The following is a 20,121-nucleotide window of genomic DNA, read 5'->3' as shown; positions in this document are numbered from 1 at the left end:
GTTAAGGAAGGGTTTAGGGTCTTCTGTGTCCAAGAATTTGAGGACTTGTATATGATAAACTAGTGCTGTTACAGGATTTTATCCTGGGTTTGTAGGGTTCTTTCAGAGAAATACCACTGCACTCTGATGTAGAGTTTTCAGGATTTAGGGAGTTGAGGGGTACTCAGTTTTGTTCTTACTTTGCCCTGAAATCACCTGAAGAATTTTATTTTATTTTTATCAATGCCTCATATTCTTCCTCAACCTGAGGATAAAGACACGAGGAATGCCAAGAGCTGATGTCTTAATTATAGGTCATGCTTCTGTCATTCCTCATGGCCTCATGGCCTCATGCAAGGGCTCTAAATAAGCCTTCTGGACCAACTGTTCCACTTGCACCTTGTGGCTCGAAGTCCAAGTTAAGGTAATTTGAAACCTGTGATTCGTAATACTACCCAGAAATGCTACAGAGAACCACGACACAGCATCATCCAGAAAGTCGATGGTTTCATTTGCCTTTTGTTCCCCTGAAAGCATGGGCCAAGGACAGGAGGACGCCCTAGATGTCTATCTTCCAAGTTATAAAAATCCTATCAAAGTGCCCCAGCTGAAGCTGGAGGTGTGGGGCTAGAGAAAGTAAAGTCTACTTGCTCAGTTAAGACTCAGGCTTGTTGGCCAGGTCCACATGAAGGGTGTGTTCTTTCTTAAAGATACACAGTGAGGCCAAAGTATATAAAAACTTGCTGTGAGTGAAGATAAGAACAGACTCACCCAAGGGAGGTGAAAGGAAAATCAGCTTAGGTTTTACACTGAATATTTTTAAAATAATTATTTTAAAGAGGACATTAAAAAATTATTATTATATATTTTGGCCTTGTGGGACCTTAGTGTCCTGACCAGGGATTGAACATGGACTCCCTGCAGTGAAAGGTCAGAGTCTTAACCACTGGACCACCAGGGAAGTCCCCACATTAAATATTTTCTGAGTTCTTATCACTGAACAGAACTTCAGGATTGTGATGAGTTGCACAATTACAGTCACTGAATTGTAGGATCGTAGCACATTGGAACAGTCTCTTCTCCTGCATGTGTGCTAAGTTGCTTCAGTCATGTCTGACCCTGTGGACTGTAGCCTGCCAGGCTCCTCTGTCCATGGGATTTCTCAGGCAAGATTATTGGTATATATTTAATGTCAGATGAAACCTGGACTCCATTCTTCGGTTAAAAATAATATATATGGGGAACTGATAGCATTTTATTAAAAAAGGAAAAAACCACTTGTCGGTGCTAAATCTTCTACCTGGAAATGAAACATCGCTTCCACTCATATTTTATATATGTGAGCAAAGCAAGTCACATGGCTCTACCGAATGTCAAAGGGGAGGGAAATATCATCCTACCATGTACCTGGGAGGAGAACTGGGAACCAGATACACAGTTATCCCCCAAAGAACCTGTGTTGATGCTTTTTCCAGTAGAATGGCTTTTAGTCCTTAAAAAAAGATCATTTAAGATTTACAGAGAATCTTCTCACATACCCTTCTTCATTCGGCTTCCTCTGTTAACATCTTACATAACCAAGAAATTAATGTTGATATAATATTATTAATTTGGATGTGGATTTGCATTTTTCCACTAATACTGTTATTTCGTTCCGGGGTCCAATCCAGAATACCACACTGCATTTAGTCATCATGGCTCCTTAGTCTAATCCTGCAACTGTGCCACTTTCTCAGACTTCCCATAATCTTGACATTTTTGGAGAGTTCTGGTCAGGTGTTTTGTAGAATCTCTCAGTTTGGCTTTGCTGTTTTCTCATGAAAAGATTAAAATTATGAATTTAAGGGAAGAATACAAGAGATGATGTGCCCTTCTTGTTATATCATATCAAAAGCAATCATATCAACATGACTTATTACTAGTGATGTTAACCTTGATCATTTTTAAAGCTGAGGTGATATTTGCCAGGTTTTTCTTACTGTACCATTTTCATCTGTTTGTTAGAAGCAAGTCATTAAGTCTAGCTCACACTCAAGGGGAAGGGGACTAAACCACTAGGAGGGAGATGTATCAGAGAATTTGTGGTAATTGCCACAAAATCAATACATTTTGAGGTAAGTTTTCTTTAGACTATGCAAATATCCTGTTTCACTGACTGTTTAATATTCATCCATGAGCAATTATTACTGTGATTTTCTAGTGATTTTCTATTTCCCCCTTCTGTATTAACTGAAATTCTTCTGAAAGGAATATTTATGCCTTCTTCCCTACTTATTTATATGCTGGTTGATTCATTCACATATCAGTCTGGACTCATGAATATCTAGGGGGGCCTGCTGTATTTTATTACTCAAACACCATAGTATATATATATCAGTGCAATTTTTTCTGGCCACTATTTATAAAAGACAAATATAGATCACAGAAATTCAGCACAGCATTTTTGAGGAATAATTCATTTTAACCCCTTTAAAGTGTGCAATTCAATGTTTTCTAGTATATTCCAACACTGCAACTATCACCACTAAAATCCAGAACATTTTCATCACCCCCCAAAAGAAACATTGTACCTATTAGCAATCACTCCCCTTTCACTCCTTCCTTCAGCTATTGGTAATTGCTCATCTACATCTTATCTTTATGGATTTGCCTATTCAAGACATTTCATGTAAATGGAATCATACAGTGGCCTTTTATGTAGCTTCTTTCATTTAGCATGTTTTCAAGGTTCACCCATTTTGTAGCATATATCAACACTTTATTCCATTTATTTAATAATAGTAAAATACAGCAAATAACACAATAATATTCCATTGTATAGATAAACCATACAGTGTTCATCTACTCTTCAATGGATAGACATTCTGGTTATTTCCACTTTTTGGTTATTACTATGTTGCTATCAACAGTCATGTGCAAGTTTCTGTATAAACGTTTCTTTTTAATTCTCTTAGTTATATACTCAGGGTTGGAACTGGTAGATCACATGGTAACTATATGTTTAACTATTTGAGGAACTGGCAAACTATTCTCCAAAGCAGCTGTGCTATTTTACATTCTCACCAGTAACATGTGAGGGCTCTAATTGGTTCGCATCTTCACCACTACTTGTTATTGTTGGTCATTTTAATTGTAGCCCTTCTAGTGTTTGTCAAATGGTACCTCATGGTTTTGTTTCCTTAATGTTTAATAATGTTGAGATCTTTTCAAGTGTTTATTATTGGGCATTTGTTGTTTCTTCTTTGAAGAAATTTCTCTTCAAATTCTGATTTTTAACTGAGTTATCTTTTTATTGCTGAATTTCAAGTTTTTTATATATTCTGGATACTAGATCCTCATCAGATTATGATTTGCCAATATTTTCTCCTATTTTTGGTTGTTGTTTCACTTTCTTGACACTGTCCTTTGATTAACAAAAGCTTCAACTTTTGGGGGAAATAGTATGTCAGAATCAAGGGAACTGTGATAATATAAATCATAGAAGAGACATATATTCCTAGAAATGATACTTGTTATTTATTTGATAAAAAGTTTCAAATTTTGGTGAAGACTATTATTTTCTTTGGTTAATTGTGCTGTTCATGTCCTATCTTCAGAAACTATTGCCTAGTCCAAGGTCACAAGATTTCCACCTGTGTTTCCTTAAAGAGAGAATACATTTAACCAGTTACTTTTTTATGGCTTTTTGTATATAACAATTCTGCAGTAATATCATCTATGTAAACATGTATATCTGTAATTTAGGTCAAAGGGTGTGTATATTTAAAATTTTTGACAGATATTGGTAATCTGGCCTCTAAAAAGTTATAAGCTACTATCTTCATTTAAATAACCTTCACTGTTACTAGAAGTATGTTATACGTGTGTGTTTATCTGTGTTGTATGTGTTTACAAATAGTTAAGAAGCCTTTGGATTTGACTTTGGTACTTCTTAGATGGGGGGTACATCAAAATCATTCTACTTCTCCCTCTTGCTCCCTGAGATCTATTTAGGCTTAGTGACAATCCCAGAGGTACTTCCCAAATTTTGGACATCTGCTGAGATCTAGGATGCCAAGTGGTGGGAGACTGGGTCTGCAGATGGTAAACGGGAAAAAGGCAAGTGAGAAGATTTGCATGGGAAACAATTCAGTCTTTGCTGCCTCTACCCTTCCTATAATATTACCCAACAAACTGTAATTTGCAGAAAAACTGTGTTAAATGAGGAAAAGCTTTAATCTCCATTTGTCTCCCTTACCGGGGTCCAGCCCCGGTTGGATCCAGGGATTCCCTCAGGAGGACGGCGTTGGCGATTAGAATAGCAAAGCAGAGATTTATTAGATGCTCAATAATAACTGGTTTACGTGGAAAATCAATATAACCTGTGACACCAGGTTAGCTCTGACCACGGAGGCCGCAGGCGCCCTCTTGAATAGCGGAAGGTGCCCCACCTTAGGCACCTTCTCAAGTGGGTCTTAGAAGCCCAGGCAAGTAAGTGGTCGCAGAGGACCCCCACGCTCCAATTATTTTGGCGTGAAGGAAGAATAGAAGAGAAAAGGAGGAAAAGGAAACAAGAAAGAATGACACGGGGAGACCGAGTTTCAGTAAACAAGGCCCGCACTTTATTTTCCAAAGTAGTTTTTATACCTTAAGTTGTGCATAGAGAATAATGGGGGAAGGGGTAGAGTCATGCAAGGTCAGCAGTCCTTGATCCTTATCGAAGCTAGGCTTTCTTCCTGCAAACTTATCATATGCAAAAGTTTTAGGTGATTTACATCATCTTCTGGCTAGGAAGCCTGTTAACATTTTATGACCCTTTTCCTCAGAAAACTTATTTTTCTCTAAAGGTGATTATTCTCAAGTCAGGCGTCACCCTCCAAAAGCATTAGATAAAGTTGCATACCTATAGGGCAAAAGTGGTGGGCTATAACAAGAAAAGAATTAACTCAAGGGTCTAAGGTTACAAACATTAAAGCTACTACTTCCATTTCTATACACCAACTATATTAATCAATACACTCCCAGGGACACAGTAGGTAAGGGATATGGAAACTTGGCAGCAAGCGTTAGCTCAACAAAGAAATCCTCTACTAGTTCTATTTAACAACTTTAACTCTCTGAGAAGCTCTGCATTGTTAGAATATCTTAAGCTTCCCGTGCCTCTTGTGGTTGGGAGGCTGTGAATCTGAACAAACCTGTCAGGCAAGCTAGAAAGTCATCAGAGGGGTTTGAATGGAAACACTCCTATTATGCCCAGGAGACTTATTAACTAGAGTTTTAAGTTGATTTTCTTACAGAGAAAGGTGGTCGGGGATAGCCTCCCGTTAATGTCAGAGGAGTTGGTGAAAGTCGTGAAATAGTAAAACAGACTCTGGTTTTGGGGTAGATGCTCAGGCAGGCCCAGGGGGCACCCCTTGAGTTCTGGCTCGCCTTGCCCACCAGAACTCTCTCACATGGCCTTGTCATGGCTGGGGACTCCCGTGCTGGCTCCCAGCACTCCCTCATTGCAGAGGAGGCTATTCTGTGAAAGAACAGAATCCTGTGTAACCTGCAGCTAGCTGCAGGATATGTAGAGAAGCTATACTTTCTGTCTGCTAACATCAGAAGAAACATGTGCTTGCAGAAGTAAAGCCCCAAGAAGCCAGTGATAGATTTGTACTATCTTTATTACAGAAAATATGAGAGAAATCAAAAGTACAACATTGCCTCTTTCTTGCTTGAAGGTCATATCTTCTCTGGTTTATCATATCCTAACATCAACAGTCACCACAGCTGCAGGAAATTAAACTGAACCTTTAGAAGGTATCGCATACGGACCTGGTTGGGGTTATAGACGATAAATTCATTGTAGTTGAGGGTATAGCCCTCCGGATTCAGAATTCCTGTGTCACTTGCTGGTCCTAATGGCACTGTACTCCCATTCCTGCCAAATGGAAGACAGTGTGTCAACATATGCCTCTGGTTCAAAAGCCAGAATAGAGAAAGTGGAGTCTTATCTGGCCAAAAGGAGTTTTCTGGCCCTCCAGCCTCTGTGTACTTACAAGGTGATGGCGCACGCAGGACTGGGAGCCATCTTGCCCAGCCCCTTGGTGCTGTGTTTGCCTTGAAGTAATCCCTCTGCCTCTGGATTGGCCCCGAGCAGCTCATTACACTGACCCAGAGCTACCTGCACAGTGAAACATCTTTAAATGACCACATCCTCTAAAGCGAAACAGAAAACCCCATCAGTATTTTCTTCTCCTATTCCAGCAGAAGAATCGAATGCAATGCAAACTGCGTTCAACTTCCCTCTCAAGTTCTCTCGGGTGAACCCCTTGGTTCTGTGGCCAGTCCTTTCTCTTTGGAAAAATAGGAATAATTAGAGATCATAGATGTGTTCCTACCTTACCTCTGATAAGAGCAGCAGCCCAGTATCCTTTAGGCGAGTGGCAAAGCAGTAATTGGCACTCTTGGAAGACATGTCAGCAAAATAGATTCCTTTTCCGAACTGAAATATATAAATAAACAACAAAGTCAGCTGCCTAACCCAGTGTGTTACAAGAAAGGCTCAGCACCACCCTGGGCTCTACTATCTTAAACACAATAAAGACCCTTTTCCGTTTCCTCTCACAATTCTGTTCCAAGAGGAGGCAGAAGCACTGATAAATCTCTGCTTTCTGGGGGGAAGGTGAGATATCTTTAGGAATTTAAGAAAGGAGAGTCACAGTAAATGCCAGGGTTATGAGTGAGCTGGTTTAATTCTCAGGAATGTCACCACTTAATCCTAATCTAGAAAAAAAAAAAAAGGGTTCCAATTTCTACTCACCATGTAACCTGTGATGGGAGCCTCAGGTGGGGCGATTCGAAGCCCATGGCTTAGGATTCCTACCCAGTTACTCAGCCTGGAGCCATGCCAGAGTAGCATCCTAAGGAAAAGCTGGTATTATTGTCCTCTCTCTTTCTCTCCTCCAAACATAGGCCATAAGCATCAAAAAGCCAAGAGCTGTCTGGGTTATCTTTCTTTATGAGTTCCCTAACTGCACTTCAGGCAAGGGACTGTCTTCCCAAACCGAAAGTTAAATGGAGACCTGTTATGAAGGTCCTCTCTGAAGGCTTCTTTTTCACCCTCCTTCTCAACTTCAAAGACATCCAGCAAGGTCATGGTATAGTCACTGTGTGTGGGAGCATGGGTAGACTGTAGGTACTGGGAAATCACCTGCGAAAAAGAATGAAAGACAAGGTTGACATGGACTCTATAAGAGACCAGGCTGAACTGAAGAACCTTGGGCTTCTTGTATAAATTGGCCTAAGTAGTCTCACAAGGGCAGCCAGAAAGAGCATTACCTTCCCAATTCTTAGTAAATAGAAATTCTGCCCTAAAGTTTTCTCTGAACCAGATGCACTCAGGGAACAGTGGCATGGGGAGGGTGGATCTTAATGGTGAAAATAAACGATCATTTTTCTTACTTTGAACTCATAACTCTCATGGTCTAAAGGGTGCAAGGCACACTGTAGTTTTCTATAATGTTGGTCCAATGGGTGTTCCGGGCTTTGCAGTTCTGTCTTCACCAGCTTAATTGCAATTTCAATGTCTCCCAAAGCCTGACAAGATGAGACAGAGAATCAATGTGGGAGAAACCTGGGACAAGGGATTTAATACTTCCCAATCCACACATATCTCACCTCCAGTAGTTGTACTTTATCTGACAGTTCTTTCTCTGTCCGGATTAATGGAGGGGTACGGAGTCTAAGGGCAGAGATACAGCCAATAATTAATTCTCTGATGCGTGGCCAAAAGGCCTATGACCAAAAACACAGACTAAATATAGGTCCTTTAGAAAATAGGTATAAGAACAGCGGTTTTCCATTTGAAAGAGGTCTGTATGAGATTTTTAACTTTCAAATACATAAAGAGATATTATGTATATATTCTGAGTAGGATAAAACAAACTACACAGACTTTGACCTGTGAGATGTACCAACATCAGTAAGGAACAGTTTGGATGAAGTCCTATCTAGAAATACACAGGGAGAAATGCACCTGTTGACCACTCAGGGTTATCTAGGTCACAGGCCTCTATAAAGCAACAGAGGAATAAAAATAAAGTAAGCGACAGAATGCAGAATCAACGAAGATAAAATATATTTTATAAACCTAGTATCATTTGAGTTCCAGAAATGGTGCTGGTGTGTTAGTCACCTTATAGAACTGGGTGATATGCCTGAAGGTGTTTTACATGCTGGTTGGATGGCTAGACCCACTCTCCCTAGAGTTGGTAACTTCCGCTTGGTCAGAGAATATGGTTGTAGATCAAGGCAGGAGATTGCATCCCATAGTTGTAAATTGATTAAATAGGTTATTTATAAATTATGTTGGCTCTGTATCTATTCAAGATGATAATTTCCTTGGAAATGACAAATTAAAAAGATGATAGTTCCTGCTGAGTGACGTAGGGGATATTGTTGAGCAGAATACCAAAGTGAAGTAACAGCACAGGGCATACCCAAAGTCATGTGGGATTCTGGTGTAGAATTCATTGCATGCTTCCATGAGAGCTCGTCCATGCTGGCCAGCCCGAATACAATCCTCAATCTTCTTAAGAGACTGGTAACCTGCCTTGATTTGTGCCACTGTCAGCTTCCCTGCAGACCCAGACAGAGATCAGACTCCACAACTACAGGCCCATCCTGGAAACTGTATTTATGACCCTACCCAACAAAGACTCTCACCTTTCAACTTTCAAAACTGCTCTTCCTCCCCCCCAAACAACTTCTCACCCCAATTCTCTCTTCCTTTACTCAGTAATATCAGCAAGCTTTAAATCATGATGGTGATAAAATATCCTGTTAAATGAACTAGGAATATGAAGTGAGCATGTAGTATAGGATCTGAAGTCCTACCAAGTGGAGCTTTCTTGGTATCATATTTCATTTCTACCATCATTTCTTCCATGGCCTGGACATTACAGATCAACTTTATCAGCTCCTGTACACGAAGATCTAGCTGTGACTCTAGTTTCAAGGGGGATTTAAGAGATTCCTCTTTCTTTGTTTCCTCTTCATTCTGTAGCTCAAAAAAAAAAAAAAAGGAAAAAAATCATAGATTTTGAAAAGATTTATTATATGTTCCTTGCAAGGACTGGCTATACACTATCCCTGGCAGATGAACACCAGCTTTTGCTTGAAAGTAGGCCCATCCCATTATAAACCTAGTTAGAGTACTCAGTGTGACTTCCACCTTCTAGTCTTACTTCTGCCTCCCATAAACACTCAGAATACGTCTACAAGGTCCTCCTAATATGATGTCATTAAGTTTGTAAAGACAGCTATTGTATCTCAAATCTTCTCACTTTAAAAAGATTGGTTTTTCCATTTTTCAAATATGAAAAATTTGTGACAGTTTTCAGGAAAGATCCTTTCAGGAAAGCATCTTGGTTGTACCTCAGCATTCAAAATTAAATTAAACAAAAAACAAAACTTTTTTTTTTTTAGGACCTAAGATTTTATAAGGATTTTAGTAAATAATAGAGACTAGGACCTCATCCAAGTCACTCTACTAGACTTCACTCTGGTTAAGAGGAAAGAGTTTTTCCCTAAACATACAGAGTTTACCTGTGTATTGCTGGCATAGTCCATTTGTAGCATATCATATTTTCCAGGCACCTTCTCAAACTTCTCACGATCCTCCCAATTATTTTTTGTTTTGTCAAGGAATCTGTAGAGTTCAAGTTGATGAGAAAATCTTACAAATAAGGGTCTACTTCTAGGGATGGGCTTTTTCCTAAGAATATCTTTAAAACTTTTTATTTCTTACACCATCAATATTCCATAAATCTGGATTCTAAATTAGGACCCCGAATGGACAGAAAAGCTCTAGAGAAAAAGGGAACAAAAAGTGGTAAAAAAAAAAGGTTGTTGAACTTTTCCCAAAGGCTCCAGTCATCACTAAAGTCATTGAGATTTAAGACAAAAGATTACTATCCAATCTTTTTCTCTGAAAGAAACATTCCCAGGGACTCCAGGAAGTTTTTCATATCATAGTAAAACAATTAAAAAAATTTATTTATTTATTTGGCTGTGCTGGGTTGCTGCATGTGGGACCTTTAGTTGTGGCATGCGAACTCTTAGTTGTGGCATGTGGGATCTAGTTCCCTGACCAGGGATCAAACTAGGGCGCCTTGCACTGGGAGCATGGAGTCGTAGCCACTGGACCACCAAGGAAGGCCCATACGTTTTAAAATTGGAGCTGAATAGTCTCATCTTATTCTCCCCAAATTTCCTAAATTGTTGGTCATGTGCTGAATATGTTAGCTTCTTCTGATTTTAGTCAATTTCTGGTTCCAAGTGATTTAATCACTATCTAAAGATCAGTTTGGTGTTCCAGTGGAAAGATGTTACAGTGGAAAGACATTATCATTTAAGCCAACCCACACTTATTATGAAATTCCTAAACATGATATATCCAAGAAGATGAAAGATATTATTTTGTACTCATTTCTTAGCACTCACTTCTTTTGAAAGATTTCCTTGGCCTTGTTGAGGTCCCCGGAACAAGCCACCAAGCTGTGCTGCCCTGTCTTCCCAACTGCAAAGTAAATGCCACATGTAAGATGGTTCCCTGCCCCCTCAACCCAAGAGGAGTTCTCTGGTAGTAACAAGCCAGAGCTCTAAAGTCTCTCCACTTAGCATCTGACAAACGGGCAAGAAGGAAAAGATGAAGGGCTTAGGGAACCGACCCTGTTGCCTCTGAGCAGCACTTGCAGCCCAATCGCAGTAGAGTTCTCAGCCTTAACGGGCTGTTCTTAGTTCTTCCAGTGCTAATGAGGATGCCTGCCAGGCCCCAATTTTAAGCAGCACAATTTGATTCCTAAGCCTCTCTCAGGTTACAGAAACTCCACCACACCAACTGAAACCCAGAGAAACCTTTGGCTACTCACTAAACTGCTTCTGGCTTTCTAAATAACAACTCACAAAACCCACAATAAAAGCAATTACCTCGGCCCCATCTCATCCAAACACTGAAGTTTCTCTGGGCATCATCTTCTAACAGCTGAATCAGGTAATACTTGTTGTTGTTGAACTGGAGATTGGTCTATGATACGAGAAATATGAACATAAAAGGACAAGTTTGCAAATGGAAGCCACATAAACCAATGACTCTTGGTCAAAGATCACAGTAATTGCCATGAGGAAAGGACAGCAAGGGACAAGAAAATGAGGTTCAGTTAAGAGTAAGGATATAATAAAAGAAGAAAAGGGTTTCTATATTATACTTTGAATTCCTAGGAATTAAAGGCTGGAAGCTTCCTAAAACCTCTGCTGCTGCTAAGTTGCTTCAGTCGTGTCCGACTCTGTGCGACTCCATAGAAGGCAGTCCACCAGGCTCCCCCGTCCCTGTGATTCTCCAGGCAAGAACACTGGAGTGGGTTGCCATTTCCTTCTCCAATGCAGCATGAAAGTGAAAAGTGAAAGTGAAATCACTCAGTCGTGTCCAACTCTTTGTGACCCCATGGACTGCAGCCCACCAGACTCCTCTGTCCATGGGATTTTCCAGGCAAGAGTACTGGAGTGGGGTGCCATTGCCTTCTCCACCTAAAACCTCTACCCAACCTCAGATATCCTGTATTGATTGGCTCCTTCTGTTTCTTCCTGCCTCACCTCCCGCCATAGATATTACCGAGGCCATATGTGTTTTCCAGCTCCCAATCCACTTGCAGTCATTATTTTCCAAATGAAAACAATTTTGATGCCCCTAAGATCTGTAACCATTATGCTTGTTTGTTTTGACAACTTATTCTTTAATAGTACTATTTACAATTTTGGCTTGTCACCTGCAACAATCTGACCATGAGTAGAGAGTAGGACAATGTTAGGAGGGGAAAAAGGATAGGCAGAAACCACTGCCACCCCTACCCCATACCTAACATGACCAGGAGACATTCAGAGAAAATATGACCAGTATCTAAAAAGGTATCCTGTGAGTAACCTACTCCAGTGAAGAGTGGGAGCAGTCCATGATAGGGAACAGCAGCTTGTGCTGTAAAGCTGAGCCCTGGCTACCCAGTCACTCTTCTTTGTTAAGCAGTTACCTGTTCTACCTTTTGCCTGCTCACATTATAAATTCGCTGAATGGTAGAACAAAAAGGCCTTAAGACCTTTTCTATCTGCTTATGATATTTTAAGGAAAAAAATGGTAACAGAGGAATTCAACGTAGCTGTTAGAAGTATATATGATACATCAATAAATTCAAATATGAAGACATACTCAGGAAATACCAAGCATGTATCTATCCAAAACAACAAAAATAAGCAAAGAGGAAAAGATAGAAAAGAAAAAAACTGGAGGTCAGTGGCATGATGGAGAAAAAAATGCTCCTTTCATCTCTCCCCTTCAGTCTATGAAAGTAAAAAATCCACAGCTCAGCAAAGGTGCCCACACACCAGAAAATTCCACACATCTGTACATCTAAAGGCGGGTGGACTGGAACAGAAAGTGGAACCAGGGGAAGAGTGGAGGCGCTGCCTGCAATCCCGTCCTGCCAGGGAACCCGGCAGCAGCGGTGATGCGGTGCACGTGACTCTGGCCTCTTGGCTGCAGTGGCAGCAATGATGGGAGCCATGGAGGGCCCATGACTGGCTCCTTCACCTTCACCCTCACTGGCAGCTCCTGGCTGAAAGAAGCAATACCAGAGATCTCAGAGGCAGTGGTGAGGCAACCTGGCTTCTTGTTCCCCTTCCTCCTGAGGTGGAGCCTATGACTTAGGAGATTCCAGATGCATGGAAGCTCCTACCACCCTGGTGCTCCAGGCGGTGATGCTAGTGACAGTAGCAGCAGCAAAGCACCAACAGCCTTGGAGGCACAACTGTGATAAGGCGGGCGCCAGGTGATCCCTCTGACAGAGGTGGCAGAGGGTGGAATGTGCGCTCAATCTTAACTAGGGGCAGATCAGATAACAGAAACCAAAACTTGTGCTAGGGCGCCACCTACTGGAAAACAAAGGAAAGCCCTCTAATTTCTAACCACCTGCTGCTGCTGCTGCTAAGTCGCTTCAGTAGTGTCCGACTCTGTGCGACCCCATAGACGGCAGCTCACCAGGCTCCCCGGTCCCTGGGATTCTCCAGGCAAGAACACTGGAGTGGATTGCCATTTCCTTCTCCAATGCATGAAAGTGAAAAGTGAAAGGGAAATCGCTCAGTCGTGTCCGACTCTTAGCGACCCCATGGACTGCAGCCTACCAGGCTCCTCCGTCCATGGGATTTTCCAGGCAAGAGTATTGGAGTGGGGTGCCAGTGCCTTCTCCGAATTTCTAACCTATTGAATTCTTAAAAATTAAGATTAAAAAAAAGCGCTTAAGGAACAAAGGTGTTCATTACTTCAAATGTGCTGGCAGAAGAACACCTCATCAAACACTGCTGCTGCTAAGTCACTTCCGTCGTGTCCGACTGTGTGTGATCCCAGAGACAGCAGCCCACCAGGCTCCGCCATCCCCGGGACTCTCCAGGCAAGAACACTGGAGTGGGTTGCCATTTCCTTCTCCAATACATGAAAGCAAAAAGTGAAAGTGAAGTCGCTCAGTCGAGTCTGACTCCTAGCAACCCCATGGACTGCAGCCCACCAGGCTCCTCCATCCATGGGATTTTCCAGGCAAGAGTACTGGAGTTGGGTGCCATTGCCTTCTCCGCATCAAACACGAGGAATAACCATAGTTACACTGTATCTCGAAAATGACAAAATTTCCAGAAACGAAACAAAGTCACAGAATATTGTGATCTAACTGATACAGAATACAAAATAGCTGTCATGAAGAAACTCAATGAGCTACAAGAAAACTCAGAAAGGCAGTTTAGTGAGTTCAGGAATAAGATTAATGACCAGAAGGAATACTTTACTGAAGAGATTAAAACTCTATAAAAAACCAAGCAGAAATTTTGGAGCTGAAGAACTCAATAAACAAGATAATATGTTAGAAAGCATTGGAAATAGGGAAGACCATATGAAAGACAGAATAAGTGAGCCCAAATACGGAAATCTAGAAGAGACACAAATAGGTTAGGAAAGAGAATTAAGATGTAAAAAAGAAGGAGGAAATTCTATAAGAACTATCTGACTCTTCTAGGAAGGGCAACATTAGGTAATGGTATTTCAGAAGAAGAGAGGGAGAAGGGAGCAGAGAGTTTATCTAAAGAAATAATAGCTGAGAACTTCCCAAACCTAGAGAAGAAAATTGGTGTACCACTCTATGAAGCTAACAGAACACCTAATTGCCTCAATACAAAAAGATCTTCTCCAGAACACATTATATTAAAACTGTCAAAAGTCAATGATAAAATAGGAATTTTAAAGACTGCCAGGGAAAAAACAGATGCTCACCTACAAAGAAATCCCCATTAGGCTATATGCAGATTTCTCAGAAGAAACTCTACAGATCAAGAACGACTGGAATGCCACTCAAAATACTGAAAGATAAAAGCTATCAGCCAAGAATACTCTATCCACCAAAGTCATCATTCAGAGATGAAGGAGGAAAAAAGCTTTCCCAGACAAAAGTTGAGAGAGTTCATCACCACTACACTTGCCTTACAAGAAATGTTGAAAGGAGCTCTTCTATCTTTAACAAAAAAGCAAAGGTACACAAATCTTTGAGTAAGGTGATAAACAGAATCAGAAAACTGCAACCCTATCAGAATAGATTTTAAACAGTTTATTATAGCATAAAGTTTAAAGGGGAAAAAATAGAAAAAACAACTATAACTACTTCAATTTGGTAAGAAACTCACAACATAATGTCTGGCAGAAACAAACAAAATTCTGTAAAGTGATTATCCCTCTCTTAAAAAATCAATTAATTAAAAAAAAAAAGAAACTCACAACATAAAGAGGAATAATTTGAGACAACAAAAACATAAAAGGAGAAGAGGATGGAACCTGTATGCTCAAATGAAGGCAGAAAAAGGACTATTTTATCTAAGAGATGTTTATACAAACCTCATGGTAACCACAAAACATAAATCTAGAGCAGAGATACTAAACAGTTAAAAAAAAAAAAAGAAACTGAGAAAAATGTCACAGAAACCACCAAAAACTGGAAAACAGAAACACAAGGAAAAAGAAACAACGGCGATATCAAATAACCAGAAAATAAGAGATGAAATGGCAACAATAAGTCTTCATCTATCAATAATCATCCTAAATGTAAATGGTTCACCAATCAAAAGACATAGAGTGGCTGGATGGATTAAAAAATAAGATCTAACTATATGCTGCCTCCAGGAGACTTACCTCAGCTCTAAAGAAAAACAGGCTCAGAGTGAAGGGATGAAAGATGATACTCCAAGCAAATGGCAGCCAAAAGAAAGTGAGTGTAATCACTTGTATCAGACAAAGTGAAAGCGAAAGGCGCTCAGTTGCGTCCGACTCTTTGCGATTCCATAGACTATACAATCCATGGAATTCTCCAGGCCAGAATATTGGAGTCGGTAGCCTTTTCCTTCTTCGAGGGATCTTCCCAACCCAGAGATTGAAGCCAGGTCTCCAGCATTTCGCGCAGATTCTTTACCAGCTGAGCCACAAAGGAAGCCCAAGAATACTGGAGTGGGTAGCTTATCCTTTCTCCAGTGGATCTTCCCGACCCAGGAATCGAACCGTGGTCTCCTGCATTGCAGGGAAATTCTTCACCAACTGAGCTATCAGGGAAGCCCTAAAAGGCCTATTTTATCTATTAGACAAAATAGATAAAAGAAAAAAAGGTAACAGTGGGACTTTCCTGGTGGTCCAGTGGCCAAGACTCTGAGATCTCAATGCAGGAGGCTTGGGTTTGATCCCTTGGCAGGGAACTAGATCCCACATATCACAACTAAAAGCCCACGTGCTGCAACCAAGACCTGGTGCAGCCAAATAAACCAAAAAAAAAAGAAAAAAGAAAAACACAGGTAACAAGAGACAAAGATGGACATTATATAATGATAAAAGGAACAATCATTAAGAAGACATTTTTCAATATATGTACATGCAACTTTGGAGCACCAAAATATATAAAACAATTATTAACAGACCTAAAGGAAGAAACTGATAGCAACACAATAATAGCTGGGGACTTTTAACACCCAAATTCCATCAATGGATAGATCATTCAGATAGAAAGTCAGCAAGGAAACAGCAGCCTTAAATGAAACATTAGATTACATGTTTCATAGATTTGTACAGAACATCTCATCCAAGTGCAGCAGAATAAACATTCTTCTCAAGTGCATATGGAATTTTCTCAAAAAATATGTTGAGATACAAACAAGTCTCAATACACTTAAGAAGAGTGAAATCTTATCGAAAGTCTTTTCTGATAACATGGAATGAAACTTCTACAACGATGTAGAAATCAACAAGAAGAAAACTGGAAAAATCACAAATATGTGGAAACTGAACAATGTGCTACTAAACAATATGCAACTGAATAACTATGAGGTCAACACAGAAATCAGAGGAGAAATTAAAAATACTGAAGATGAAAATACGACATGCCAAAACCTATGGGATGCAGCAAAAGAGGCACTAAGAGGGAAGTTTAAACAATACAGGCTTACCTCAAGAAACAAGACAAATCCAAATAAATAATCCAACCTCACACCTAAAGGAACCAGGAAAGAATAAATGCAGCCCAAAGTCAGTAACAGGAAGGAAATAACAAAGATCAGAGTAGAAATAAATGAAATAGACTAAAAATATAATAGTAAAGATCAATGAAACTAAGAGCTGTTTGAAAAGATAAATAAAATTGACAAACTTTTAGCTAGCCTCAGAAAAAAAAGAGGTAAGACTCTGATAAAGGCAGAGACGAAAGAGGAGAAATAAGAATGGGTACCACAGAAACACAAAGAATTATAAAAGAATATTATAATTATCTGTATTCCAATAACTGGACAACCTAGAAGAAATGGACAAATCTTAGAATCATACAATGTTCCAAGACTAAATCATGAAGAAATAGAAAATGTGAATAGACCAAACTCTAGTAAAGAGATTGAAACAGTAATAAAAAACCTCCCCCAAACAAAAGTCCAGGGCAAGACAGCTTCCCAGGTGAATTCTATTAAGCCATCAAAGAGGATTCAATACTTCTCAAAGTCTTCCAAAAAATTGAAGAGGAGAGAATACTTCCTAACTCATTTTACAAGGCCCATATTATCCTGATACCACAACCAGACAAGGACAACACAAAAAAAGGAAATTAGGGGCCCATTTCTCTGATGAGCATGGAGAACTGTATGATGATGGATGGGAACCAAAGTTTTGGTGGTGAGCATCCTGTAGTAGGTATTCCTACACAGTAGAAATCTAATGTTGTACATGTGAAACTTATAGAATGTAATAAATCAATGTTACCTCAATCAAAATAAATTTAAACAAGAAAAAAATAAATTTAACTACATAAAAATTTAAAACTTCAGTATGGGCATAAAATATACTATAAAGAAAATCAAAAGGAAAATGAAAATTTTAGAAAATATATAAGCAATTTATATGACAGATGAAGGACTATCCTCCACGTTATATAAAGTTCCTCAAGGCCCATAAGAAAAAAGACCAACAACTTACCAGGAAATGTGCAAAATCATATGAACAGTGGGTTCATAGCTTCAATAAAGACATAAAATCTGCTTAAGGATCTGCTTCTTATAGAGACTCCACTATTAGGCAGAGTGCACTAGAGTTGAGTATTTGGGATTATGGGGCTTAATATAAGGGACTTCAGAATTAAAGATCTGGGCTTTGGGACACTGTCATCAATAATTATCAAGAAGAAATTCTCATAGTTTCTTCCCTTACCTGATTTAGCATGACATCATAGACATCATTTCCTTCACAGTACACATGGGCCTAGAGAGAAAGAAAAAACTGACATTTGTACATTCCCAGCCCTGATGAGATCATAAGTGAGGTTCTAAATTTTTTATGCCCCAAACTATCACCTTCCCACATTACCAACATGCATCTTCCAGGGAAAAAAATGCAAAAGTATGTTCTTCTAAACATAACCTGTCAATCCTATAATGAAAACATGTTGCTTTTATGTAATTACAGAAACAGGGATGAGTCTAACTCAGTAAAGGAAACCTGCTCCAGAGGAAGCCTTTCTTCTGTATCCTTCAAATCCTTTTCCCATGCCATACATACCAGTGCACAGTTTCTCATTAGAACACTGATAATGATACAATTTTCTAATTGAGAAAGAGGTGTGGAAAGCTGATGATAACTCCATAAGTTAACCATGCTAGAAAACACCATGATTAGTACTCCCAAACCCCATGCTGTCCATCCCTTAGCCTTGGAGAAAATTTTGGAGAGGATTCCTAAAATAGATAATAGCAATGTTCCAGACAAGAATCCCAATAAGAACAATGGTTGTTTGAGAAATTAGTGGGAGTCTCTTACCTTCCCCACCTTGGTTGTGCACTCTGGGTCCACTGGAGCTTTGCCCTTTAACAGCAAGGTCTTCACAGACTCTGAGGGAAGACAGATAAGTCCTACATCTACTCGATTGGGAAACAAAAATAGCTGCCATGGTTAGAGAGAAACCTGTCATAATTCACTCTGCCCTTCCCAAGCAAGTTTGATCTGCTCAAGTCTCAGTTTATTGTAATAAAATATGTGAAACTAAAGCTTTTGAGAAACTAGGTTAGTCTTATGGTATGCCCCAAAGATAGAAAGTTAATTATATTTTCAAGGAAAGAAAAAATAAGAGTTGAAAGAACAAAATACTCTCCCACCCTCAGCCCTCCCAGGGACCCTCTTGCTGGTCCACATTCTCCTTGGTGTATGTGGGGGGCTGACCTTGCTTGTCTTCAGTCCTGTCACTATCTGTCTTTCCTTCAGCCACAGGCTCCTTTTTCAGCCTGTGACATTTTCGAATTTTCTTTGCAGGAGGAGGGTCTTCTGCAACTGTTTTGCCATTATTAACTCTTTCAGCTTCATTCAGAATAGGCAAGAAGAATGGGCAAAGAAGCAAAAGAAAGAATGAGTACACACTGAATATGATGCTACTATGCAAAAACATCTTTTTAAAGAAATAGATTGAGATGGTTTTGTAAATTTACAAAGGAATAATAACTGCCATACCACTCAGAAAACTGAGTTCCTGAACTGCTATTCTAGATAAAACAAAAGCAACTCACAGATCATGTGAGTTCATAGCCTCAGGCATCAGTCTCAAATTGCTTATCTTTTCTGTTTACTTGTGCCCCGATACCCTCCAAATACCTATCCTCAAACTACTAAAGGTGGTATGAAATAGGTTAATAGAGTGCTCTGGAGTCTGTGCCCTGTCTCTTCTAACTGGAGAATCAGTGTAGAAGTTATTTCATCTCTTTGTACTTCAGTTGCCCTAATTGAAAAATCTAGAGGAAGACAACACATTTAAGAACACAATACACAGAGTATGATACGTCATAAGTCAATTTTAAGAGCTGCATTTTATAATCTCTGAAACTGGGATGCATTTTACAAGGGATGACTTATAAGCTGCGAATCACGTTTTACCTGGAAGCGTTTTTCCTTGCTCAATGGTACATAAAATAATGGTGCACCTTACACTTAATTTTTTAAACTGTTTTGTATTAGGTATTTAAAACCGTGGTGGCACTAAGTTATAACAGGTCAACAGGCTGTCAGACAATTTTGTAACCCCCAAAAGCTATGACAACAGAATTTTCAAAGTTCGGCATCAAAACAAGTGCTGGTTCAGGGAGCGATGCAAATAGGAAGGGCTGTAGTAGAGGGCACAGTTTCTTTTCTGAATTCCCGCCCCCAGTATTCTGGCCCCCATAGTTCACTCCGAACCTCGCGCTCTGCCCCCCGCAGTCCCCCGCCGCCGAGCTGCCATGGATCCCGAACGCTGACGTCATCAGTCCGCTCCCAGGAATCGCCAGCGCAGTCTATAGGCGGGAACCGTAGTGCGCGTGCGTCCTAGCGTAGACCTACCAGGGGCGGGACGCACTGTAATATTTGCATGTCCCACTGTCTTTTGAGAAGTCACCGTAATCGAAAAGTGGCTCTAGGTATGAGCACATTATAAATGCTATTTGCGGGCGGTGTTTGGCATAGGGCGGAGGGAAGCTCATCAGTGGGGCTACGAGCTGAGTGCGCTTAGTCACTCTGTCCATTGTCCCTTGGGAAGGTCTGAGACTAGGGCC

At 40.1% G+C, this 20,121-nt stretch overlaps 1 protein-coding gene across 1 annotated transcript; it reads right to left on the bottom strand.

Annotated features, from left to right (window-relative positions):
• Window positions 1-5,606: 5,606 nt before the first annotated feature.
• Window positions 5,607-19,906, bottom strand: PARP2 (poly(ADP-ribose) polymerase 2). The gene is made up of 16 exons (XM_070378278.1): window positions 19,769-19,906; window positions 18,764-18,898; window positions 18,365-18,435; window positions 17,759-17,809; window positions 10,933-11,029; window positions 10,447-10,522; window positions 9,550-9,652; window positions 8,839-9,001; window positions 8,442-8,580; window positions 7,621-7,684; window positions 7,405-7,539; window positions 7,026-7,153; window positions 6,764-6,863; window positions 6,347-6,445; window positions 6,000-6,124; window positions 5,607-5,881 (listed from the first exon to the last, which is right to left on the bottom strand). Exons 1-16 carry the CDS (start codon window positions 19,809-19,811, stop codon window positions 5,722-5,724), a joined length of 1,689 nt encoding a protein of 562 aa, XP_070234379.1. The 5' UTR covers window positions 19,812-19,906; the 3' UTR covers window positions 5,607-5,721.
• Window positions 19,907-20,121: the final 215 nt, after the last annotated feature.

The sequence above is a fragment of the Bos mutus genome, chromosome 10, assembly GCF_027580195.1.
Source record: "Bos mutus isolate GX-2022 chromosome 10, NWIPB_WYAK_1.1, whole genome shotgun sequence".
Classification (NCBI taxonomy): Eukaryota; Metazoa; Chordata; class Mammalia; order Artiodactyla; family Bovidae; genus Bos; species Bos mutus.
This window is presented reverse-complemented; position numbering and strand designations above follow the sequence as displayed.

Excerpts from the sequence above, each read along its gene's own strand:
- PARP2 (XM_070378278.1), bottom strand. The coding sequence starts at position 19,811 with ATGGCAGCTCGGCGGCGGGGGACTGCGGGGGGCAGAGCGCGAG. Across the intron at positions 11,030-17,758 it reads ATGATGTCATGCTAAATCAG|ACCAATCTCCAGTTCAACAA; the intron begins GTAAGGGAAGAA and ends CTCGTATCATAG. Across the intron at positions 6,864-7,025 it reads AGAGAGGACCTTCATAACAG|GATGCTACTCTGGCATGGCT; the intron begins GTCTCCATTTAA and ends GCTTTTCCTTAG.